Source organism: Pempheris klunzingeri, chromosome 2 (assembly GCF_042242105.1).
Source record: "Pempheris klunzingeri isolate RE-2024b chromosome 2, fPemKlu1.hap1, whole genome shotgun sequence".
Lineage (NCBI taxonomy): Eukaryota > Metazoa > Chordata > Actinopteri > Acropomatiformes > Pempheridae > Pempheris > Pempheris klunzingeri.
In genome coordinates this window covers 5,402,641-5,429,654 of record NC_092013.1, presented here as the reverse complement: position 1 = coordinate 5,429,654, position 27,014 = coordinate 5,402,641, and the positions used below count along the sequence as shown (strand labels likewise).

Sequence of the window (27,014 nt, the reverse complement as noted above, 5' to 3'; positions counted from 1 at the left end):
CCCTCTCTCTTCCAGTACCCCAGCTCTTGCAGTAGACCTTGATAAAAACAGCATTCAGACAGTCAAGGATCACCAAACACAGTCACCTGTATTCGCACATGTGTGTGTATGTGTTGATGTGTGTGTGTGTGTGTGTGTGTGTGTGTGTGTGTGTGTGTGCGTGTGTGTGTGTGTGTGAGCATGCATGAATGGAGCCTGGCTTGTTCCTGGCTGTTACAGATTGCGTAATGCAAGTCTCCACAAAGTGAGTCACGTTTCCAGTGGGGTAAATGTTGTGGCTTATTTCATAACTGTTTTTGCTGTTTTTACATCATTATTCTAAAGTTTGGGAGCCAACAAGTGGAGCTGCCAGTGAAGCTACACAGAAAACACCTCATAGAGTTATATAGTAATACTCTGACTGTTAGGAAATACGTTTATTCATCTTCTCGCCGCGAATCAGCTGATAAGGTTGAAGCCACTCTCATGTCTGCGCGCTAAATATGGAGCTAGAACTAGGAGACAGTGAGGCTAACTTTAGCATGGAGACTAGACACAGCTTGCATGGCTCTGTCCTGTCCAATGGCCAAAAACAGGCCTATTAGCATTGATGCTCAAGAATTTAAATATGGTGTCTCATTTGTTTAATCCGTAGACAAGCAGGAATATGAAAACAATTACTTTAACAACTTGTGATTTTTAGGGGGACTTTATATTTTATATATTTCCTATTGTGATGATAACAACCCAGGAAGTCGAAGGGATGGCTGTTGTTTGGCAACATGTAGTTAACTCATAACTTCTAATTATTGTTTTAATTTCTGTTTCTGTATGGATTAAACACTATTAACACATTATTTTTGTCCATTTGGTCAGTCTAGTTTGGCTACATTTATCAGGATAGTATAGGCAGAAACACACACCCATATATTAATATATATATATATACACAGTAAATATTGTTGCTCAGGACAAAAGCATGATTTAATTTATTTTAACTTTAATTGGACATAACAGACAAAATTAACGACCCAGATTGATAAAATAACAAATCAGTCCCCTCCAATGACAAAATTGAAGGCGTCACTCCTCTTTGCAGGGTCCTATCCCTGCCTGTCTCCATGGCAAACTACATCCCCCCAATAGAAAAACCCCGAGGAGGACTCGGGTTTTTCCGGGCGCATTCGGGATCGGAGCCGAGAGCCACTGACTGTAGGCGCGACAGACGCATCAATCGGGTCTTGGCTTGCCGTTTGAGATTGTTTACATCCAATCAAACAAGTAGGAAAGAAAGTAGCCCGCTGCTGAAATGGACACCGCTGACCAGGTGAGTAAATCAACGAATGTCAGGATCATTTATTTGAGTTGGAAATGCGTGTGATTATCTGTTAAATTGGCCAACGTGTCGTTAATTGATGATAGAAATAAGAAAGCTCTCACCCTCCCTCTGTGTCCTTGTGCAGCTCGCATCTGCGGGGACATTTCAAGTGCTTAAATTACCTCTGGGATTTATCCGTGTTTTGGAATGGGTGAGTTGGAACTTTATTGTGTTTTTTTTTTTTTTTTTTTTTTTGTGTGCATGCAGCAACTTAATTATGCAGTGATATATCAGTGAATTATGTAGGCTGCGATGAGCGTCTGTGCTTTTCCCACACAGAGTAAACATCTGCTGTTGACTTCAGAAATTCCCGCATTTCTCTCTGGTGAACTTTATAACATCAGTCGGCTTTAGGTGCGGGAATAGTGATGCTTTGTCACTTCCGCGCGGTGAGGCGCGATCATTTCGGCTGTGATCCGTTTCACCGTGACTAAATGGCTCAAGTTTATGTAAGGATTTTTAGCTCCGTGAGAACTACATGCCAGGGGAAGCCCGCTGTGTAGCTTTTCAATTATGCGTAATTTGGATGCGTTGTGCCAACCCTGTGCGTTTTGCACCAATCCACAAAAAAAAAATGCCCTATTTTACTCCAAGTGAAATGATATAACAGGAATCAACAATAAGAACGGGGTGTCCTAGCTCTGACTGAATCAAAGCTTTACTACCTCCCTCTGTCTGGGTGCTGGTTTGTACTCTCTGGTGTTTATTGTACAGTGCAGAGGAGCCTAAAGGCAAGAAGAGATAAGTGATTTTCTTTGATGTGAGTTTAGAGAAATTACTGTAGCCATGAGGGTATTCAGCTTGTGCACAGATAGGATGTGAGACTGTGTGTGAGCTTGTCTTTCCCACTTTTATAAATGCCATCAAATGTGCCGAGAATCCTAAAGCAGCAGAAGCACACGCTGGCCCATAAAAAAAAAATCAAATAAAAACATGCAAAGGGAGAGAACCTCACTCCAACTGGCTTTTATCAGACACGTGACATTTTAGCTGAGATAAGGCAGATGTCTATCAGCGAGGTGAGGGCCCCAGTGCGTCCCTTTCGGCTGTAGATGTGTGTGTGACCAGATTCACTGTGATATTTGTGGGCCAGAGCCAAAGAACAAGCAGATGATCCAAAGCACCATCTGTATGGTGAAGATAGCACTCTGAAATAGCTGCCTCCTTGTGTCTTATTGCTGCTTTATGTGTGTGTGGGAGGTTTAGGGACATCCGGTGACATATTCATCCAAGGATCACCTGGTAGCATTCCCTAGGACGTAATCACAGCGCACGCACACACACACACACACACACACACACACACACACACACACACACACACACACAAACCTGAGGAGGGCAGGCTGCCACCACACCTTCATGACACTATTATAAAAGTGACCTTTTCCTTGCTGTGCCTTTGCCCGCAACTGAAAACAGGGAAACTTTTCCAACTTCTCTGCTGGCCAGTGGGCTTATAAAAATGCAAACAATTCAAATTATGACCCAGGTATTCTGATTTGTTCTGCAGCACCAACAGCGGTGTAGTTGTTGTTACGCTGTCCCTCTCTAATACCAGAGAGGAAAGGGATCTCCGTGAAGCCTCAGTTGGTCTCAAAATTATCTCACTTTTTTTTTTTTTTTTTTTTACTGCCTCCATCTGGAGTCCAAATGATGTAACTATATTATTTGCCCTCATTTGGCCCATGATTAGTCTCAGACTCCAGCTCCGCTCCGCTCCAGCCTCAGGAGACTCCGACAGGTAGAGATGAAGCAGCTGATGTAGTTTTTCAGAGCACGTCGGGCACGCATTAGGACTGTTTATATTTGTCTCTCATTGAGTGAGTATTTTATCGTACTACAAGGAGTCCTCCTAAATGGCCCTAAAGGTTCAAAGCTAAGAGTCTCCTCTCCCTATCCATGTAGCTACTTTACAAACAAATTGAGAGAAGTCCTACGATACAAGAAAAGGGGACTGAAACTAACTTAAAAAGATTAGAAATATAAAACTAATAGCCCAAATTAATCAAGGTTTATATGTTATGTATATATATGTATCATTTTGGACACACACATATACTTACAACTTAAAACCTCACCTGCATTCAGTCCTTTTTCTACTCAGATCTAGAAAAAATGACCCTTTGTAGGGTTTTGCTCTCAGCCAATCACCGCATGTGTTCTTTGAGTTAGTGCAACTTATGACAGGCCCTCTACCACAACAGCTACAACCCAAACAGTGCATCAACTGTGTCAAAGAAGTGGACGTAGCTTCGGGATATGAAAAGTGAAACTGATGCTGAAGAGCCTAAAAACCTGCACTCTTTCCAAAGGCAACCGGGGGGGGGCGACTCCACCGGCTCCAATAAGAAGTCTGATTGTAAGGAAGTTTATGAGTTCTTCAACACAGCGTGACGTTTGCTTAGTAAATTTTGGTCCCATTTAGAATAAAATAGACGACATGCTTTAGGACCACCTCGTGACTACTCATGTCACTTTGATTCCAACAAACCAAGATGGTGACGGCCATAAAGCCAAACTCAAGTTTTCAAAACAGCAATCCACAAACCAGTGGGTGACATCACGGCGGCGAGGTCCACCCCTAATATACAGTCTATGTATGAGTAACATGATGAAGCAACTCATTAAGCATGAAGTAAATGAAGTATTGCTCTCGTTATCACTATAAGGGTAGTGGTATTGGTCCTGATACTGTGATTTTCTGACAACGTTTTTAAAATTCTGTCTTTCATTACAACTACAGTATGGTTACATCAAGTGAAAGATGGTCATGGTTATGGCTGTTAAACTACGGTCATGGTAGGATTAGGGTTAAGGGTCAGGGATAGGGTTACACCTTGTCGCATAAAGGTTTCACCACTTCCTGCACTGGCGTTAGATGTTGGCTTTGGACATAAATTGTCAGGTGCAGAATCATCCAACCTGGATATAATGCTTTGGGATTCTGGACGAGGCTTTTCAGACCTGACTGCAGACATGACAATTAATTGTGAAGAGTTACCACAAAAACAATGTCAGCCACTTCATTTTAAACATGCTTCATTATCAAAAGCCCTGCAGGAAATTTCTTCCCACATTATGACACCAGTAAAAACACATGTCTGTCAGTTTGGTTTGTTTACATGCCCTCAGGCTGTGGTTTAGGCAGCGATTGACATTTACGTCGGTACTGATGAACCCTTGACTGTACAACTGACTGGTCATGTGGACAAACAGAAGGTTGTTTAAAGGTTATGTTAACTTTAGTCAAGATAGTTGCAGTAGATTGGAAGGTTTCCTACATCTCCAGTCAGTACTGGGTCTGCACAAGGATACAGCAAATTCATAATCAGCCATGTCTGCAGGAGATTCTAGAGGATGGTTTTTCTGCTTGGTCTGTGTGTGTGTGTGTGTGTGTGTGTGTGTGTGTGTGTGTGTGTGTGTGCATGGAGGCTCTTGGCCTGTTTGGCACACTGTCAGTGGTTGGCATATTCTGCTCCAAACAGCTGTAAGGTCCCCTCCTCTCCACCGTGGACCAACTCATGCAGAAGCTGTCCTTTGAGATGTGCCCAAACTCTTCACTGCATGTGTGTGTGAGCATGTGTGTGAGTCTTTGCATGTGTGTGTGTGTGTGTGTGTGTGTGTGTGTGTGTGTGTGTGTGTGTGAAAGAGAAAGAGAGATGGAGGGAAAAAAAAAAGAGAGCAAAACTGTACAGTTGATTGAGCACATGATGCAAATGATATACATGCATTTTCTTATGCGCTGGTGCATCGTCATGGCTGTTGTATCATCTCAACACAGGGCTTTTTTTAGCAGGACTGTATCAACTCAGAGGCTTCCTGCACTGCAACAAAACTCTGAGGCTGATGAGTCACAACGAATGAGTCCATCATGAGTCTAATTTATGAATAATGGTCCTCCTCTCATTCAAACCCCGGGACTGACCCACTGTCCTATGATGTCACCCTCTGTACTTAAGTGTACACCAGTTTAGTTCCGCCTCAGGATGGGCAGAGTACAGTTTATGTTTGTGTGTGTGCAAAATAAGTCTTGTCACAGGGGTTTGAATTATTGTTTGGGCCTGACTATATAGTATTTACTTAAATGTAAGATGAACTGATGAAAGTATGTGAAATCTAGACCAGGAAGTGTCACCATGTGATCGTTTGCCAAGTCCTGCCCCCTTAGTTACTGTTGCTATGTGACCAAAGTCTCATATGAAGATCATGCTGTATCCAGATAAGGATAGGTATCACAATATAGCATATTTGTTCTACTTTCAGTGAAAAAATAATTCATATAAAATTATATATAAACATAGAAAGGGGATAGGTAAAAGAGGTTGGTGGTGCTGGAGTGTGGCCAGTGATCATAATCACAGAGTCGTCTGACATGATAGTGTATATATTCTCATCTAGCTAGTGTAAGCTAATGCTAATGTTGCAAGTATGCATCAGTTAAAAATGCTGTCTCAAAACACCTGTAAAAGGCTTTCAGATTTACTCGATAAATACACAATATCCTGCTAAAAGACTGTGGCTAAAGACACCACTTACAGTATGTCTAGATCAGGGGTGCCCAATACGTCGATCGTGGAAGTAGTGCGGGTAGATCGCGTGACATTGGAAAAAAATAAATAAATAAAAAAAAGTCGCGTTTGCGACTTGATTGACGTACAGGGCGGCAAGTCTGAGATCTCTTCTCTGCTACGGGTCGCGGGCAGGGACATGCACGCGGTCAAACGCGCTAGCTACCGCAAAACTCCAGTGAGTGAAGTGACTTAGCCTTCCAGTCTATATCTACTAAAGAAGGGATACTCTGGGATGGGGAATAGGATAGGAAGGGATATTTGACTCCATTCAGTGCAGGTCATCAGAGTAAGGTAGTGACCATAAAAGTATTGAATGTTCCAATTACTCTTGTCACTTGTGTGCAATATTGATGGTTACATTACTGTTTCTCACCCATGTGCATTACTGCTGTCAATTTTTATGTGTAATACCACCAAGGGTTATATTAGTTGCAGTTATGCAGTGTACACCAACATATATTGTATATATAAAGTATACTCAGTATAGGTAGATCATTTTGAAAAGTAGCTCACGAGTGGAAAAAGTGTGGGCACCCCTGGTCTAGATGGTGCAAATGGCTGGAGTTGGTTCCAACTGACCTTGGAAAGAGGCGGGCTACACCCTGGTCTGAAGGCCATATATACTGTAAAGATGGGCGACATGGCAGCCCCCCCAAAAAGTGAAGCCAAAACATCTCGATTGCCTTCTGGTGTCTGGGTGCAGTATAGGTCATCGTACTGGTCAAAAAATTTCATTTCATTTTTGGTAGTTCTTACCATGTTGATGTATGTTCAAGTGTTCAGTTTTTTTAAATCAGTTTTGGATTCAGCTTGTCATTTGTTGCTATATAAAAAAAAAAAAAGGGGGTGAAATATCCATGGCTCCAAATGGTATCCCTGGCCCAAGATGGCAGCGGCTGTATCCGGGATATTTTGGAGCAAAACCACACGGAAAGGCCTCATTTTGAACCAGGACCCTTCTTGGTGTGAGGCGATAGTGCTAACCACTGAGATGAGGAAGGAAAGTCAAACTGGTAAACAAGAAAACTGTATATGTATCACTTACAAATGCTCCTAGAGTCAAATGTGTCATGTGTTACCTATTATTAGGTTCATCTTAAGAAAGCATGAAATCAAATACTTACTCTGATTAATGCAGGCGTCTTCTGTATTGTAAAATTGCAGATTAAGAGTGGAGCCCTAATCTCCCAACACAAGGATAAATGAACGCTATTTATTTTCACTGGGAACTTGAGTGAGATGGGACAGAATTATTCTCTAGTTATGCAAATACAGCAAAGCCTCACATGAGTAAAACACAGATTAAACAGATTTTTAATAGAGCCGGTTTGGCAAAATCAGATGTTTCGTTTCTTAGGAAAAGCAAAAAAAGTAATCCCAGTTCTTTCTGTGTCACTTCGTCTTTCTTTCTCTCTCTTTCTCTCTCTGTCTGTCACGGTGGTGTTATTACCTCATTGACCTACAACCATGGTAATGTTTTATAGAGTAGCTTTTGACAGATGTTCATGATAAACATGTGAACACACACACACACACACACCAAAGGAAAAACAAGTGGAAGCAGGGAGATGCAGAGAGTTTGGCGACAGCTGCTGACAGATATCACAAGAGACTTGCCAGGTCAAAGATCTGTTTTTCAGCACTGAAATCACTCAATTCTTTCTGACAAGAGAACGTGAGGCTGAGGAGAAAATTACACTTAGAGGCGCTTAGAGAGAGGATGTTGGCCTTGTAGTGTCCATTTAAACAAACATTTCCGCGTAATGACATCTGTTTGGGTTATGCAGGTAAACCAGAGCGCCAATTAAAACTTCAAACAGAAATTTCTCTGCATCTGTCAACACTGATATCTGTCAGTCATATTCATACTGTCTAATGTCTCATGTCATTACATTTCTACTTTACATCACTCAGCTCTGAGAAAGCTCACTGTAGTACTTGATGCTTTATTGCTAGGACTTGTGTTGATATTTACCTGGTAAAGAAGATTTTGAACTTTAAATCTGTACTTTAATTCTGCTAACGCTGGATGTTGCAACGTGCAACATTTGAACAAACATTCTGAAAACTCTTTTTCATCAAAAACCTCTTCTGGATGTCACTTATGCGACTGTTTGAAAGGCTAATTAAAATGGAAGGACACTTGGGGAGCGCAGACCTCCGCCGGGGCCAATAGTCAAGTCTTCCATGATGTGCAAATCTACAAGCACAGCACAAATATGTCTGGATGTACTGTATGTCCAAAACTATGAGAATTATGTCAAAAATGTTTTGTTCTGTGTTTAGTCACATCGCAGTATTCATTTTGCCATAGACACCGGTGTTTGTGAGTCAGATCCAGAATAGGTTTTCCTCGTCCCTTACTCCACCCTTCTACCAAGTCCCATGAGAGTGTTTGTGACTAGCTGGTAAACATGACTTATTAGTTATAGAGACAAGTATTTCCCTCAAGAGTTGGTGGAGACACAACACAGAGTTGACAGGAGAGTGAATATTGGACTTACAACTATCAGGTGGCCAGAAACGTGACTCCATATGAGCACTGAAGTTACTTTGAGTCCGCTGAATAAGTGGAAATAAGCAAACTTGTGCTTACATGTTGTCAGACCAAATTTATAAGATATTATGTCAGTGTTGTGATTATTGGGCTGCTCTCAAGTGACCAAAGTTAAATAAATTTGGTGCATCTGCAGCGAGACTTGTAGCAGGAGTGAAAATCTAGTCTGTAATGTAGATGCAGTTTCTACTGGCCTCCCAATAAAGACCCGACAAACACTCTGTAGATACGTGACTGTTTTAATTCCTCTGTGCATTGGCTTCTTTCATAGTAGCATTACCCCAGTAATTTGGTGCTGACTTTTTTAATCAAGGGTTTGGTTAGAAAGAGAACGATAATTTCTCTGTTAATTTTAGTGACTCCCTGACGCATCGTTTAGCATCAGGAACAGGTCATAGTTTTTTTTTTCCACTTATTGTACTCTGCAGATGTGAATATTTTCTTCGTTCTTTAATTCTCTGCGTAGCTTTTCGTCTATTTTGCTTCTATAGCACGCCTCCTCCCTCCAGACTAGCAGAAAGAAAACGTTCAAAATGCTCATTTAGCTGTTTATTTTACTGCACTTTCTTTGCTCGCATCTGTAGATTTCTTCTGAATTCATATCTTTAAAGGCCTTTTTTTCCCCAAAAAATTAGTTTTTCTCAAACTGTGAGCCAGAAATCTGCACTTCAGCAGCACTTACAAATGCCAAACTTTCCAGTTTCATTCCTATTTATCTTCTGAACGTTTTTACAGAAGGGTTTGTTCATGTATCATTCATAGCCTGATTTATATAACATTTCATTCTCTAGAAATATGGTGAAAATTGTTTTTATGGCTGTAAAACAAGAATTTTGAACCTGACTTTATCCAATATTCAGATTTCTGATCTGGAAATGTATGCAGAAAACTTGTAATATAAAAAATAATTGTGTTTATGTAAGTAACCAAGAGGGGAAGTTACATGGTGATATCTATAAGTTAAAATATTTACCCTGTTCACCATTGGTACAGTTCCTTAAGTCACTAGATGAGGGTCATATTACCTATTAGAGTCATTATGTGAACTACATCTACTACACTGTTGATTACAGGTGTTTATTTCTTGATAAATATCTTTCAGATTAAGCATTAAAATAAAACAAATTGTCTCATTTACATACTACAAAAAACACTTTTGCCAGTTTATAACCATATCTGGATGACTTTACAGTAATGGCGTGATCCTCGGGCTGGCCGGGGTTGTTGGCCGTGATATCTAATGAGCTTCCGGATGTGATGTGGCCTTTTCTTGACCCATCAGGTCAGTGCTGGACCTCTGTCTCCCTCTCGACCCTGAGACGGTGGTCCACCATCTGTGACTCAGGCAGGGAAAGGTTAGCCTGTCTTCTCCTATAGGTGGACACGTCTGCACACACACACACACACACACACACACACACACACACACACACACACACACAGTATGTACACGGACAACAGAATAAAACAAAACAAATGTCACTGTATGAATATTACGATACACCAAGATTGTTATAATTAACTCAGATTAAACCAAAACTGGGAAAATCACTTGTTGAATTAGAGTGAAGATGATTTTTTTTTTTTGTTTATGCATTTTAAAGAGATTTTATTAGTGACCCACTTTTAATGAACACTAAATGCAATTTTTATGTGCTTTGTCAAATGATAGCATTAAAAAATTATATGCATCCCGGGGGGGTGTTTTGTTTTGCACTGACTGTAGCGAACAACATTTTCAGATGACAGATGTGCTAACGTTTAACATCATTTTCACACTAATGTGTTTATTTAAGAGGTTTTTAACAACTAATTGTAAATCCACATCCTTAATTAAATTTTGTCACCATTTTTCTGTTGCTGTTTTTCATGACAGTAGTGTTGTTCTCCTCTTGAGGGACATCCCTGTTCTTTATCCCCACTAATAAACTCCGATTGGTCAACAGCTATCGGTCAATCTGAATGCTGAACAATGGCATCAGTGTATTGTAGTAATACAGATACACTTTAAGGGTGTTTATTATGGACACACACATTGGACACACACTTCTCTTACTAATATGGCCCCAAATCCAAACCTGATCTTTCACCTGGTCCTTTAATATTCCTTTAGAAGTCAGACACAGGGACTGACATGACCTTGGGTGATTTTCCCCATCTTTAGGCTCAAATGAGGACATTTCCTATTCGCACATATAAACCCAGCACCATATACAAATACAGAAACACACATGGGTGCACACACACACACACACACACACACACACACACACACACACACACACACACACACACACACACACTCACTCAGTGGGGTTGTGTTACATTTCTGTTGGGTGCCCCCAGCTTAATATGTGCAGTGACGGTCCCCGCAGGGCACAAGGGCCGGGTTCCAGCTAGGTCACCTGACTAAGTAGCCATGGAAACCCCATAGGGAGAAGAGGAGCACCAAGAAGGGACACAATTACAAAAATAAATGGAGATTTTCTGCCTGCCTGTGGTCGGTCAAGCTTACAGCGGGAGAGGGAGCAGAGAGATAGTGGGAAAGATGAATCTGGGCTATGCAGGGCACAAAGCGGTCCCCGTGCAGGAAGGGATTAGCCGCCGCTAAATGAGCTACTGATTTTGTTCTGTGGTGCTGCTTGTGAAGCAAAGCTCAGACAGCCTTTCACATGAAGGCTTGTGGTCATCGCGTCTTTGTGTAACTTCGGTAGTCGGTGAAGTAGTTGGGTTTGTCTCAGTAATGTAGCGGCCAAGATCGAACTCATCAGAGCATAATCGCGTGTGTTTGATGAGGAGGACACACCCTTTGTAAACTGACAAGGTGTGTTGTATTTATTCTGTCCAATTTGAAAGTAAAGTATCATTTCGGTTCATTGACAAATCTAAAAGGAAACTTATTTTGGGAGATGAAGCAACAAAAGTGAATTTAAAGAACTGGAGTATATCTATATCTCAGCACTAGTATGTCAGTTTGGGTGATATCCCTTATCTCTCATATGTCAAAATTGAATTTAGATGTTGTTCTGTCTGCTCGCCCCACCGTGCTTCCCTTTCTGATCTGCGTTGTCGTTTTGTTTTGTACTTAACTAGCTGGCGTAAAATTGCTCATGTTTTCACACTGGCGGGCCGCAGCAGTGAGATCAAGTGAGACTGTGTGTGTTTGTGTGTCTTTGTGGACTGTGGCTAATGCTTCAGCCTGAGTGGAGAGAGAGATTTTTGCTCTGCATCGACGTACATGCACACTGTTTGCTCGTATCTAGGTCCATAAACACACACACGGAGGTTAGACACTCTGAGGCTCACATGCAGCCATGCACACACAAACATGGACAGAAAACTGAATGGAAATGCTGTAGGAACACACAGGGATGAACACACATGATAAATGTAAACATATACAGGCATTTAGGTTTATTATTGCACATCTTACTACTGTACATGCAGTTATATATTACACGAATTAAGATCACCGATGAAAAAACAGCTACGTGCACCGGAGCAGAAGAGAAGCAATAACATGAAGCACATACACTAATTTATTACCTCACGTGCTTTGTGGTTAGTTTAAATGTTCCTCCCTCTGTTTTTTGCACAAACAAACTTTAAGTGCAAACAAACAATACACCCTGGGATGACTCAAGGAGCTTTTTTTTGCTCTTTTTTTACCTGATTTTTGAATTTGGAGATGTACAGTTTAGCAATATGATCACATGGTCTGTCAATTATTGGCCATCAGATCCAAAATGTGTTACTCTTACTTATCTCTCGTCTCTTACCTGGGCTGAGGCCTTTAAGTGGAGTCTCTGTGGCTCAGTTTTATCTTGCATCTTGTTGTTTCTTCAGACACATTTAAAGGATTTACAGGCTGTGGAGACTCCGACTCCTTGCGCTTCTTGTTCTTGAATTTCCTTAGTGACCCACAGTGACCCATGACGCGTGAACAAACCGGCGTGTTTAGATTTGGTTTGGTTAGCCAGCCAGTTGCCCTGGATGTAGTTCCCTATGCAGGTAGCTGCAAAATGTAATCCAGGGGCTCATTCAGGGGCTGTATGTATACTTGCTTTCTCCCAGTAGTATGTTGTATGTATGTTTGCTTCCATTGTAGCTGTAGAACAGAGTTTTCAACACCAACAGCTCAGATTGTGAGCTGAACGCCCACGATGAAAAATAGCAGAATTCTTTTTAAGTTTGACACTAAAACTGTGATGACCACGAGACACTCACTGCAGCTGTATCCTTGAGGTGCTTAAAGCTCAAATATCCTTTGCTACATATGCCTGAGCCCTATGATTATACCACATTTTATTTCATTATTTTAAAATGGTCTTAATTTAAATATCAGGTAGCAACTTAAAAGGGTCTAACAGTGACTTTTCCGAAAGTTTAAGCCTGATTTCTCCCTATTCAGACCACACACTCCACACTCTACAGTTCGGCTGTGTAGTTTTTAGAGTAGTTTGATTTAAGATTATGGTAGAGGAGAACCAATTTGGCAGAGATATGCCGCCCTTTCCATCCCTGTCTCACTCCCTGTATCGTCTTTCTCTTTCTTTCTTTCTGTTTTCATGAAGAGTGTCCTAGATTTTTTTTCTCCCTCCTAGTCACGCAGGGAGAGGGGCTGAACATCTGACGCGTTTTTCCCCTCCTGAGGCAGCTACTTGACACCTCAACGATTTCTATTGACTTGAATAGAGCAGGTGGACGGTCTGTGTGTGTGCGTGTGTGTGTGTGTGTGTGTGTGTGTGGCATCTGCGAGGAGGTTTGCGAAAATGTCAAGTGCAGCTCATCAGTGAATGCACCTTTTAGCTCGTCTGCCACTTAACGTGATCCTCACCTCCCCACTCACCGCTACCTCCATCGCCTTCTCTGCCACTCGTATCACGTCCTCTTGTTTGAGTAGCTCCTCCGTCTCCTCTTGTCATCCATCTCACTTTATTTATCTCACAGGCAAATGTTCTTCATTTTACTGAGCTGCCATATCTTAAATATTTGCTGTCTTTCTGCCCTCATTACTTTCCCCATTGTTTTTCTGCCTGGTTCATCTTCTTTCCGCACACTCTTCGTTTTCCATAATGGACGCTGTGTGTATTGGACTGTAGGTCTCATTGCTGGTAGCCTGAAGCCTGTGGATCAGTTTCATAATCCTCAGCCAGCCACCGCTCTTCCACTCTTCTTCATTCATGTCTTCATTTGAGCCTGCTCAAGCTACATTTTTAAGTTTCCTCAGACAGACTCTTTGCACTCTCATCCATCCGACTAAATGTTGATAATATCAAAATATTATATTCTTTTCTCAATCTTGATTGAATAGCAAATACACCTTACATTGGTTTGAGACCACATCCTGGTCTTGACATCACCTCAGTGCCATGTAGGTCAGTAGAGAAGTGGGCAAACAGGGAGATGTTTCAGTGCTTCGTTTGCTTTACAGACGGTTTTCATTCCTGTACCCTGGCTTCTCTTTCTTCCTCTCTCTGTATCTGTCTCTCTCTGTTGCTTCCTCCCCCCCTTCCCCCTTTCTCTCTCTCTCTCTCTCTCTCTCTCTCTCTGCCCCTCTCTATCTCTTGTTCCCTGAGGAGCCCAGCTGGGAGAGGCAGATAAACACACGGGGGCGCAGGGCTTAGCACCCGCCCTCCTTCCACAATGCCACGCTCTCCTGTTCAAAGGCCCAGGCCAGAAATGAGAGGGGCTAAACCCGAGCCGAAAATCACAGGGAGAGGCAGCAGCTGCAAGAGAGAGAGAGAGTATATCAACATGCAGAGCGGGAGGGAGAGAGAGAGAGAGAGAGAGATGCTTATCTGGGGTGTTTGTGATAATTAGGAGGGAGTATTTATTCTCTTGCTCTTCTGGTCACTTTTCCTCTACCATTTGTTTGTTCAGATAAGCACATGCCACAGTCTGCATGTACAGTATTCATCAGTTCTTTCAGCTGCATATGATTTCACTGCATATTTGAATCTGATTAGTGTGTGTGCAGACTTATTTCTGTGTGTTTCTTTGTGGATTATCCTGCCTCAAAACCGACCGAAGCTGAAGAGAGTGAATGACTGAAAACACTTCTGCAGAGGGATTCCCTGCAGAGGATGCAGCTGTGCACCATGACAGCCAGGTAAGCAGCATTCAGTCTCCACCTGAGGCCTGAAGCTGCGGGAAACAAGTGGAAATGTGAGGCCTGGTTTCACCATACAGGCTTTGCCTCGGCTTTGATCTGGGCTGACCTAACCCAGCCAAACCTAGCTCAGCCCTCTGTGACCCAGATTAATCTATGCCCTTCTGAGCAGGTTCAAAACAAACAGTTCAAAATGTTCAACAAAATGTTCGCCCCCGAGCATTAATTAGGCTCATCTTCACTTAATGATACGCTGGTTTTGAAGCAGTCTAAGCTATTCATCAGAAATAAGTTGTCAGTGCACCTGAAGGTACTCCACATAGAGAGGTTCATCCAAAACTAAAAGTCGGCATTCAGCCACAAGGTGGCGTAAACCCCCCGAAAGTGTGATGGTGTGCTTTCAGGCCTCATGAGATGAGTTTTATGGCTACCATGTTCATAACCTCTTAAAATATGTCACATCAGTGCTGTTTTGCTTCTTCAAGAAAATGTGTGCAGATCAAAAATCAGTACAAACCACATGTTCCTCTGTATTTCTGTATTTCTACCAGTGTGGCCTGGTCTGATGCAGTGTTCACCGAGGTGATATAATAGAGAATAATTTGATTTGACAAACAGGCCAATAAGCAGAGAAAAGTGATAGTACTTACTCCATAAATGGGCCAAGGGAATCTAATTGGTGAAAACATATTCTCTTCTGAAATGCAAACCAAATGCAAAGTTAAAAGCCTTTCTTTCTACCAGAACCTCCATCTTCCTCCCTAAAAAAAAATCTGATAAGCCATGTTGCCATCAGCCACAGAGCAAGCTGTGATGAAGCTGTGGTTTCTTTGTAGTGCATCATATCCTTATTACCAGAAATAGGCTCACAAGTGTGTCATTTCTGTATGGCTGATGTAAAACCTTTAGCTTGGGATTAAAACCTATGTGCTGTTGAAGTGGCGGTCATGTTTCCAGTGGCAATGTGGTGATTACTATGACTGATCATGCTAGCCAGACGTGTATTTAGAGAACTGAATAGTAATAATATAGATACAGTGATACAAATTTCATTATAATCAAAATAAAATTAATCAACTATCAGCAATGGTAATAAAATAACAATAATAGTTAAGAGCAACCAAGAGAGATGGAAAAAGGATCAAGCAAGAAAACCTATGCTAAAATCTCAAAGCAGTCCTGCTCCTGTAACGTGATACAGGTGTTAGTACCTCCAGAGAATCAACATCCCAGTCTGACAACAATGCTAGTAACCAAACTGGAGGCAGCAGCTCTGTGAGATAAACAGCAGGGTGTCGTCTGCATAGCAGTATCATATGTTCACCAAAATATGACCCAGAGAACATAACCCCGATGAAGCACTCTACGGTGACATGTTATTTTTGTGTACAGGGACATCTGTCAGATTCAGTTTAGCTCAACATATCATCTGTACACAGCATGCTCATTAGTGCGTAGAAATATTGCTTCCCCACATTTGTTGCACATATCATGGTGCACACTGACCTGTTTAATGCATATTTATACATTATGAATGCAAACGCGTGCTTGAGACAAGCATGCACGCGCTTAATCTCTATCCACTTCAAGAACATGCTCACAGACATTGCCAGGATGAGTGTGAGAAGTGCGGCTGAATGGTCTGATAATGTAGATTCTTATTAAATAGCGCCCCCCAGAGGCAGAGGGGCATTCAAGCTAAAGAGATATCTCCCCCTCAGCTGCTGGCAAGCCGCACGTCCAGCTGTCTCTAATATGGGAGAGGGGAGGCTCATGCTAACCAGGCGTCAGGTCTGATTATGGTGATCATGGTTGTTAGAGCTCTTGAGGCTAAAGGAGCTTTATATGGAAAACTGGGCTGAGAGAGTGAGCATATTAAGGGCAGAGGGTGTGTGTGTGTGTGTGTGTGTGTGTTAGGGGGTTGGATGTGCGTGTCTGTGATTATGTATTTTCCTGTTTGTTGATTATAAAGAGAGGCCTCTATATCTGTCTGATCCTGACTTTGGTTCCAGTCTTTCAGTTTTAAAGGATAACTCCAGTATTTTTAAACCTGTGTTTTTGCATATGTTAGGTTTGAAATGACTGGTAGGTGCAAAAATTGGTTCAGGAGATTTCCTCAACTAGCAGCTGCCTACAGACGGCCTGTAATGATTGCAATGTAGGGGGCAACCGTACCAGTCACCCATTAGTACATCCATTAAACGTGCTTGCCATTGATATGCTCAGATTCTTATTTGAAGTGTCTGACAACATTACATCCCAACAGTTTTAGACCTTTTAGCCATCAGACATCATTGAATAAAACAGGAATTGTACTTTGCAGATCAAGGGAGTTGCTGGTCTACTGCTGCCTTGATCAGTTAGTTTGTTGCTTTTATTGTGTGACTTTGGTGTTTCCAAGTTAAAATACCAAAGTCACAGCAACTAGTCCAGTAACTCTCATGATCGGTGAAGTAAAACTACTGTTTTTCCCAATGAGGTCTGGTGACTCTGCACCGAGCGATGAGTAATAATAGATAATGGCTGTTTCTGGTTAAGCATAAAGGATCTATGTCTGTTATGTTGTCAGACACTTAGAATAACAATCTGCAAAAACAAGCATTTTTAGTGTAGTGGGTTTGCCTCAGTAAAGGCTATCCTAGTCCCATTGTAACCTCAGCGCTACGTTCATTACTCCGCAGCTCCACCACATACTCTTCTCAGTGCAAACTTTAGGTGGAAATCCAAACATAATATGTATTTTTTTAATTTACCCAGCAGCAATTTCACACATGTATATGGACTACCTGGGATAAGAACATTTTTGCCTTGGGGGGAAACCAACATTTAAAATTCAGAGGTGGCTGGTTACAACCACAGACTGGTTCATTAGTCAACCGAAGCCAGAAAGAAAAATGTGAAAATACACAGTGAACAGTGGCTAGAAGACTGAAAATGGCTACCAGCGCTGCTAAAGATGTGTGAGTTATAGTTCTGCTGCTTAGAACCAAGACACAGACTGTGGAAATACTGGATTTATCAAAACACATAATAAAACCAACAAACATTTTCATATTTTATCCCCTTTTATCGTTCAGCAGAGAGGTGACAGAAGAGTTAATCATTTCTCTTCAGTTTGTCAAATGAGGCAGGCAAAGCCAAGGCAAAACTTCTCTTCACACAGCTCCATAATGACGTCCCCTTGGGCCACAGTTTTGTTGGAGTAGGAGGCTGAGGCAACAACTTAATTTAATCACAGCAGTGGAAGGGACTGCAAGTGTGGGAAGTGATTTTATTTATTTTGAGTAACTCACTCAATAAAAGGCATTTTCTCAATTGTAGTATTCAGAGAGGAGTGCACAGTTTTGTAATGTGGGTTTTTAGATATTAAAAATACAGATATGAGGAGTGTGTGTCTTTGTGTAGTTAAAATTTGTTAACATTCCTGCAACTTGGCTGGTCCTCACAACTTCTCCGGGCCGTTTGAGGATTAAGACTTGATTTTAAGGTGAGATGTAGGGTTAGACGTTCAGTTGTGTTAATGAGCGTCCTCACATCTAGAGAGAGTGCTACCAGAAGTGGTTTCCATTGAAGCGTAACAGTGTGTAAGAACACAAACAGACTTAACAACCTGAGCCGTAGCATCCGTAGTAACTCTTCTACAGCTTGGCTTTACCCGCTGCTTTGCACTCTGACTCATTACATGAAGAACAAATTGATGGCTTTATACACATTAAACTAAAAAATGATCTGTTTGTATCATGTGTCCATAATTAATCTACTCACCACTTCCTGACTTGCAATTAAGCGTTTTTCAATCATGTTTTTGTAGCTGCGAGGATGATTAATCATTCATGTCAAAGACATTATTTGAGTAAGCAGGAACGTGCAGTCCGGTATCGTTGTCAGAAACTAATGACTAATTTAGTAAAAAAAAATATGGGGCCAGAGTCTCATTAGTTTTCAAATTAAAGCTTTAATTATTCTACTGTTTGTGTTCACTGCAGGTTCAGTTTGAGCAAAGAGACACCTAATTAGTCTGCTGTCAGTGATCCGTTCTGTGCAATAGTTTGAGCTCATTAAAGTTTTCCCTGCTTTTTAGAAGATATCCCTGTAGTGGATTCATGATTTCATAACTAATCTGTCACCATCGTTTATCAGTAGTGGAAAGTACATTTGCTCATTTACTGTTAGTAAGTACAGTATAAAGATACTCTAAACTAAATCTTATGAGGAAATGATGAACTTTATACTTTATACTTTATACTCTTTCTATTGACAGCTGTAGTTTCTTGACAGACAAAACGTGATCATTTTAGAAAACATGATGCACTATTAAAGATTAAACTACGTTAAAATGCTGCTTACAGGGTAGAATTAGCCCTCTTGGGCATATTCGATCATTTTCTGTACTGTACAGCAAATATACATTATTCTGTAGAGCATCTTTCTTTATTTCACTTTTTCTGTGAAGACCAATGCAAACCACATCCTGATTACTTTTTGTCACTTTAGATCCATTTTACTAATTATTCAAGTTTCCTTGTCGAACAGAAGTTTTGTTTACATTCAGTGTCACCAAAATACATTGTGAGTATGCCTCAGCTCTAGCTCGTGTTAAAATGCATTTTTTATTCCTCAGAAAGCATTTGCAGAGCTTTGCAATCGTGCCACACTTACATCCACGTTTTCTACTTCCGTACGTTTGTTCCAACACGCCTTGGTGTGAAATCACCAGAGTTGTGCAAGTTACTGAAAATTAGTAATTTAATTACTTTATCAGTTACTGCATATAGAATGACTGACTTACTATGGAAAGTAGCTTTTGCATTATATTGGATTATTATGCACACATATTATTTTAGTGCTGCGGTACAGTGTGGGACAAGACAACTGCTCCTGAGCGGCAAACGACACCAACTGTTGACACGGAAGTGCCCAGAAACATGTAGCTACAGTGGGAAAAGGAGGAAATAGAGTGTCACCTTTAAGTCACTTCTTCTCCGGTGTTGCACCAGAGAGTGAGCACTGTACCTTGGCTACCATGAGCTGGCACAAAGATGATTGTCCCCGCAGGGAGGGACATTCGAGGGACTAAACTCGAGGCTTAGGCTGGGTGACATTAGATCATAAACGAGTAACTAGCCCATTTAAATTTCAGCAATTGTAGTTGCCTAAAAAGTAATTAGTTAGATTACAATTTACCGCTAAAAGTAGTGGAACTGCAGTCACTGATTTCCAGCAGGTGGTTATTGCCACCTATTTATCAGTGGAATAGAGTGAAACCATTGGCAGAATAATGCACTGCCACATAAACAAAACAGGGGGCCACTTATACTGCAGAAACACAGCTCCATAGCGCCACTAGTGATCAAAAGCTCCACGGGGAACCTTTAATTCAATAACATCTCCATCTTGCTATTTCCTCCATCCTCATGATAATCACAGATGTGAAGCAAAGCAGAATGGTGGAGGAATGAAAAGACATAAGATAGGTTGTGGTAGACATTCATACTACATCAGCCACACACACACACACACACACACACACACAGCTGTGCTTTCCTCAGGCAGCCTCCTCCAGCTCCTGTTTCACCATCACAACGCCTCTGGGAGACCTGTAGCATAACACAGCTGGATTAGATCTTCCCTTCTTCAATGTGTATGGTTATATTTGCTCCGGTAAGTTCAGGTGGATTATTATTATTTTTTTTGATCGTGGACGTATCTTGTCAACAAACACTGTGTGTGCAGTTTTTCAATATGTGATCGTTCTGCCTGATCTTTGTGCCGTCAAACCGTTGTTAAAATGGCATTTTAGGTTTAACTGTTGCGTGATAATGAGAGTTATTTACAAAGTTTCAGAGCCTGCAATGCAAGATAAGCTGTGAGGTCTAAGTACGTTCATTAGGTTTAAGAATGGATTCTGACCTGTTATATTATGCATTTTAGTTTTTTATCTGGTGATATATTTTATTCTTACGCTCTTTTTCTTACAGCTGCATCAATGTGAGCGCACGCACAAAGTGCTGAGAGTTCAGATTCTCCTTCGTCTCTGTGTTTATAGTCCGAAGGGAATCATTTCTTGTATTGTGAGGCCAATTCTAGAGACAAAAAATCTGTTTTTCTTAAACATGCGAGGTAGTGAAGTCATCATCAGGTGGCGGTGGAGGGAGGACAAACGCTGATCTCTTCTTCCAGACTCCGAGACTCTGTCTGTCCTAATTCAGTTCAGCCCACACACTGACTGCAGCTATTGTCGTCCCTGTGCTGATGTGGCCAAAACGCTATCGGATGGTGTTAAATTGGTTTCACGGCAGAGAAATTGTTGTGATGTCCATAAGCAAAATGTTTGAATGGTGGGACTGCTGATACCCACTATTCGCTTCTTGTTACTAGAAATTCATTCCACTTTTCATTTATTCCAATTCCAGTTTTGAGGTGTAAAACTCTACACTGTTAAAGTCATAGTATTTGTCAATTAATATATTGTGAAAGCTGCACTAATCAATTTTTGATGTCAACACTGGGTCAAATTATTTCATTTAAGTGAGAGGTGTTGCTCATAGTTACAAATTATCACCCAGCTCCTCGGTTACCCACAGCATTTTACTGTTTGTTGTCGTTGAAAAAGAAACGGAACATAGCATAATGTTTATTAATGTGGGGACTTGGAAATTTGATTGTTTCAGCAGCAAAACAACAGAAATAAGTGCAGAAAAGTAGAAAGTAAAAGAATAAATAATAAAAGATATACAAACTAAAGTAGGAATAGAATACAAAATAGAAACTATAAACTGTATGAGAGAAGCTGGAAACAAATTTACAAGAGTAACGTGACCGTGGAGTCAACATGTCTATGTAAACAGTGTACGCCAGGCTAATTATAGTATTAGTAATCGAGATATAATGTGGACTATAATGCACAGTAAGTGGAACATTAGCATTAAACTACAATATTGTATGTAATATGAGATATAGTACAAGGTGAAATATAGTATATATAGTATAGTACGATATAGTACGGTACAGTACAGTACAGTACAGTATAGTATAGTATAATATAGTATAGTATGGTATAGTATAGTATAATATAGTATAATATAGTATAATATAGTATAGTATGGTATAATATAGTATAGTATAGTATGGTACAGTACAGTATAGTATAGTATAATATAGTATAGTATAGTATGGTACAGTACAGTATAGTATAGTATAGTATAATATAGTATAGTATGGTATAGTATAGTATAATATAGTGTAGTATGGTATAGTATAGTATAATATAGTATAGTATAGTATAGTATAGTATAGTATAGTATGGTATAATATAGTATAGTATAGTATAATATAGTACGGTACAGTACAGTACAATACATTACAGTACAGTATAGTATAGTATAATATAGTACGGTACAGTACAGTACAGTATAGTATAGTATAGTATAGTATAGTATAGTATAGTATAGTATAATATAGTACAGTACAGTACAGTACAGTACAGTATAGTATAGTATAGTATAGTATAGTATAATATAGTACGGTACAGTACAGCACAGTATAGTATAGTATAATATAGTACAGTATAGTATAATATAGTATAGTATAGTATAGTATAGTATAGTATAGTATAGTATAATATAGTACGGTACAGTACAGCACAGTATAGTATAGTATAATATAGTATAGTATAGTATACTGACTCCAGACCATGCAGGTCCAGCCCCACCATCTTTACCAGCTTGTTACCCCCCTTGATGCCACCTCCCCCATACTACCCCAGCATAGAACAGACACTGGCTGCCACAGACTGATAAAAGGTCTTCAGGAGCCAGTTGCACACACTAAAGGATCTGTGTCTCCTCAGGAAGAACAGTCTGCTCTGTCCCTTCCTGAAGAGGGTGTCAGTATTTTACTGATTGGGACACTCGGGTACCTGTAGAAGACCAGCCTCTTTACTCCCTCTCCCCAGAAGTGAAAAACAAACCAGTACATTTACTGTGGTTGGAGACACCGACTGTGATCCAGTGTTGACCTGTTCATTAGGATAAATCTGTGTGGGTTGATGATGCCAGTAAAACCTGTTAAAATGAAGCCAGCACTGTGGGGGTGACTCATTTCACACCATGTTTGTATAAACCCGATGGCTGATTCATGCAAACAGCAAACTTTAACATAACCTTCCACCATTCTGCTGCTGTCCAGACATCATTTCAGTTATCTGTCGCTAGTGCGGAGGGTCGTCACATGCGCTAAGTTACAGATTTCACTTTTTAAACAACCAAAATAAAAACACCAACGTTTTTTTTCTGGCATCAGGAAATGTATTCATTTATTTTGTACATCTGTCTTAAGTAGTGTGACCACATTGAGTAAAACCTCTGCTGCTGCTCCTGGAAGAGTTTCCTTTTTTTTTTTCCCCGTCGTCCAGGGCTCTTCTCAGTCTGAACTGAGGGTCTAAGAACAGAGGGTGTCGTATATTGTACAGGTTTTGCCCCTGAGGCAAAGTTGTGATTTGTGATGTTAAGCTGTACCATCAGGTCTTAATGTAGAGAAGTGGTAGTGACCTGTAATTCCAATGTTATTATGACGTATGATTAAGAATACATGTCAAAAAATGCCTTGTAAAAATCAGTGAAATGTAGCTCTGTAAATGCTCTGCAGGCAAACCAGCAAATCTCACAGATCACATCAGCTGCTGATTGATGAGTTGATGATTTTTGTTATTTTCTTTCCTCGCGCAGCTCTTTGCCATTTTTGCTTTTGCGACATGTGGGGGCTACTCTGGGCAGCTGCGGGTTAGTGTGGACTGCATGGAGAAGGCCAGCAGCAACCTCAGCATCGGCATCGACTTTGCATATCCTTTCAGGTGAGGGGGCTTCAATCATCGTCTCAAAGTTTGATGGCAGGAGTATGAACCTGCATTACTAACGCAGTGCATGATGATTCCTGCCACACTGGGTCTTATTCTTCTTACTGGATGCTCTCGATGGTTTCTGTCAATGCTCAGCCTCTTTCTCCCTACATGTCAATCCAGCACTGATTATGCACACAGGCAGGATGTGTAGACCTTTTCTACACACAAATGCACAATTAGGCATAGTTTTTTTTTATATATATAGCTAATTACAACTGAATATTTCAAAGTATCATCATCATCATTTTTCTTTCATGTAAAAACAATGATTCAGCTAACAATGTAAGTATATTTAAAAGCAATGTGAATACTTAAAGTTTGGCAGCATACTGTAGCCTGATATCCACAAGTCTCTCTGACATAATGTAGGAAGTTACTGAATTCAAAAATAATGTGTGTAGGTGTGTGTGGGAGTACTTCCATAAAAACTGCAGATAAAACTTGAAACAATCTGTATTTCCTGACAACACTTGGGGTAAATAAGAAAATATGTTTTTTTCTAATTTTGTTTGAACTGACTTTTAAACTTATCTGGTTTTGATTAAAGGATGAATTCAGTTTTTTTAAACCGGACCCTAACCTTACATATTTTGGGGTTGAAGTGACTGATTTTGATCCCGTAGATCGGCTCAGCTGTCAGCCATGAACAGGTTACAATGGCTGCAACATAATCCTTTGGGATAACCTCGCCTGCTCCAATTGTTGTGTCTAACAACACTACAGAAAGGATCCCCACAGAGAGAGACCTGTAAGATCCTGTTTGTTGAACCAGAAACAGCTGTTGTATTTCTCGGTTGAAAGCCACCAGACTCCATTGACAAAAATAGTCATTTTACGTCATTGATCACGGGAGTTGCTGGCCTATCACTGGCTCTATTGGTTAATTTGTTTAAGTTATTGTGTGACTTTGGTGTTTTAAAGGGTTAGTTCATATGTGAACTAAACTGTTAAAACACAAAAGTCACACCAGCTTCAACAGAAACTTTTGTGTTCTGCAAGCTTAAGTTACTGTTTTTGTCTATAGGGCCTGGCGGCTTTGAATAGAGTGATATATGTTTCTGATTAAGCAAAGAGGATCTTACAGGTCTAGAGGCATATAAGAGGCATAGAGGTATATAATTCCTTTCAGTTGTAATCTGTAAAGAAACACACCGCCTTTTGCCCAGTGTCAGCTGGGTTTGGCTCCAGCCCACCCGTGACCCTTATGCATAAACAGTACAGACAATTGGATGGATGGATTCACTGGTATCATCTGCAAACATACTGTAACTATAATTGTGCCCAGTCCACTAGATGTATTGTGCTAAAATTCAGAGGATGTCACAGAATCACAATTTATCATTACGTTTACTGAACAACATAAGAGATTTTTTCTTTCCAGTCTGGCAAAAGTTAAAGACAAGGAAGCCTGTTGAGAACGAGTGAATGTATGATCAGGTTTGAGTGGTGAGCAGGACTGACCCCTGTACCTCCGTCTGTGTGTATCAGGTTGTACCAGGTGTCCTTTGAAGCACCTGCATGTGAGGGCATAAGGAGGGAGCGCGTGTTCCTCATTGGAGACTATTCATCCTCTGCAGAGTTCTTCGTCACCATTGCAGTCTTTGCATTCCTGTATTCCCTCATGGCCACCATCGTCTATATTTTCTTTCAAAACAAGTACCGTGAGAACAACCGAGGACCGCTCATCGTGAGTACACTGGACATTCAACCACTACTTTCCCAAAGCAGCGACAAAGTAATGTTTAACTTGTCCGTACCCTTGGTCTCTCCTCTCTCACATGGCATCAGGACTTTGTAGTGACTGTGGTGTTCTCCTTCATGTGGCTGGTCAGTTCCTCTGCCTGGGCCAAGGCTCTGTCTGATGTGAAAATGGCCACTGATCCAGACGAGGTGCAGCTCCTCATCTCCGCCTGCAAAGTCCAGACCAACAAGTGCGGCTCTGTGCATGGGCCGCGCTGGTCCGGACTCAACACCTCAGTGGTAGGCCCGCGGGATACCTGTCCCAAACACTGGGAATGACTGAATAGATAAACTAGAGAAAGGCTAAATTCTCTGAAGAAAATGTGTGTGTGCTTGCTGCTGAAATGTTGAAACATTTGAAGTGGTTGAAATACTGAAACAGTGACAGTTGTAGATGAAGTTGCAGCTGAAAGTATGAAAGTAGTTAGTTAGTGCTAACTAATTAAGATACTACTAACTACTTCTTCTGGAGTTTGACTCCTCTTTTTTCATATCAGTCAAAATTTTGGCAACATTTTTCTGCATTTATTTTTCATTCTAAAGAATCTTTGGACGTCCTCTCAAAACTTCACCTGACAATTCAAATGCTTTCTCTGATTACAGTTAGTTAGTTAGCTAGTTAGTTAGTACAAGAAAAAGAAAAAGGCTACATTTTCTGAAGGAAATCAGGCAAAAAAGAGGCAGATGGTTCCTAAAGAAGCCGAGCATGTTGACGTTTGAATAAAGCTTTTGAGTCAAAGTCGAGAAGAACATGAACAAAGATATAAAAAGACAAGAGTATGACTAGAATCTCCTATTTACCCATGTTTTATATCGCTCTGTCTTGTTCCTTTTCTCTTCAGGTTTTTGGGTTTCTCAACTTTGTTCTATGGGCTGGGAACATCTGGTTTGTCTTTAAGGAGACCGGCTGGCACAAGGGTTCTTCAAAGTTAGCAGGCGGAGCATCTGAGAAACAGGCCGGCACCTTTAACCAGCAGCCCTACAACCAGGGGAGCTTCGACCAGTCAGGGAGCTACAACGCCCAGGGCAACCTCGGCCAGCCGTCCGAGTACAGCCAGGTGGGAGGGCCCACCTCGTACTCTAATCAAATGTAGCCGTGCCTTTTCCTCTTGTGAGCGGCGGCACTTCTGCATTTTAAACCAGGGTAATCAGGGGGTGAGAGAAGGAGGAGGAATGTTAAGGATTAACTTCCATCCTCTGCTCAGTTTGTCATCAATATGTCTGTGCAAAAAAACAAAAAAGATGGTCCTAAAAAAGGCAACAAAATGGTGTCAAAGTACACCCAAGTATTGTTGGGTGTTGTACAGAATTATTAGATATAGTCTTTTACTCCTTTTTTGTGAGCGGTGTTGTTTGCTGAATGTCGTATTTCTTGTAGTTTGAAACACATAAGTGACAGTTCCTCTCTCTGTGCTCGGTAATTGACATTCACCGTTACGACTGGATGTCTCTTTCAAACCGGTTTGCGCTGTCGTGGAAAGAAAAAGTGCTCTATGTTTGTATAATTCTCAAGTTTCTAAAATGGTGACTAAGTGCATGATGTTGTTTGTGTGCTAATATGCTCTCTGTCAAACTAATACGTAAAGAAAATACAAACATGCGTTTTATCTCTGAAAGTTTACAATAATCTCACTGCCCTGACTCATAACAGAGAGTTTATTTAGATCAGTATTATTACATGTGCGTTCTTTTCTAATCTACCAGGCACTATATTTGGACAACGGGTATTTTTAATTCAGACTGACTGACAATATAACTGAAGCAGAATTTCAAAT

General features: G+C 40.9%; 1 protein-coding gene across 1 annotated transcript; it reads left to right on the top strand.

The window, feature by feature from the left end:
- Positions 1–1,288: 1,288 nt before the first annotated feature.
- synpra (synaptoporin a) lies at positions 1,289–26,333 on the top strand. The gene is made up of 6 exons (XM_070848795.1): positions 1,289–1,306; positions 1,443–1,508; positions 23,327–23,451; positions 24,988–25,186; positions 25,288–25,479; positions 26,082–26,333. Exons 1-6 carry the CDS (start codon positions 1,289–1,291, stop codon positions 26,331–26,333), a joined length of 852 nt encoding a protein of 283 aa, XP_070704896.1.
- The last annotated feature ends 681 nt before the right edge of the window (positions 26,334–27,014 follow it).

Coding starts and splice junctions, on each gene's coding strand:
- synpra (XM_070848795.1), top strand. Junction 25,187..25,287: donor ACAACCGAGGACCGCTCATC/GTGAGTACACTG, acceptor ACATGGCATCAG/GACTTTGTAGTGACTGTGGT. Junction 25,480..26,081: donor CCGGACTCAACACCTCAGTG/GTAGGCCCGCGG, acceptor TTTTCTCTTCAG/GTTTTTGGGTTTCTCAACTT.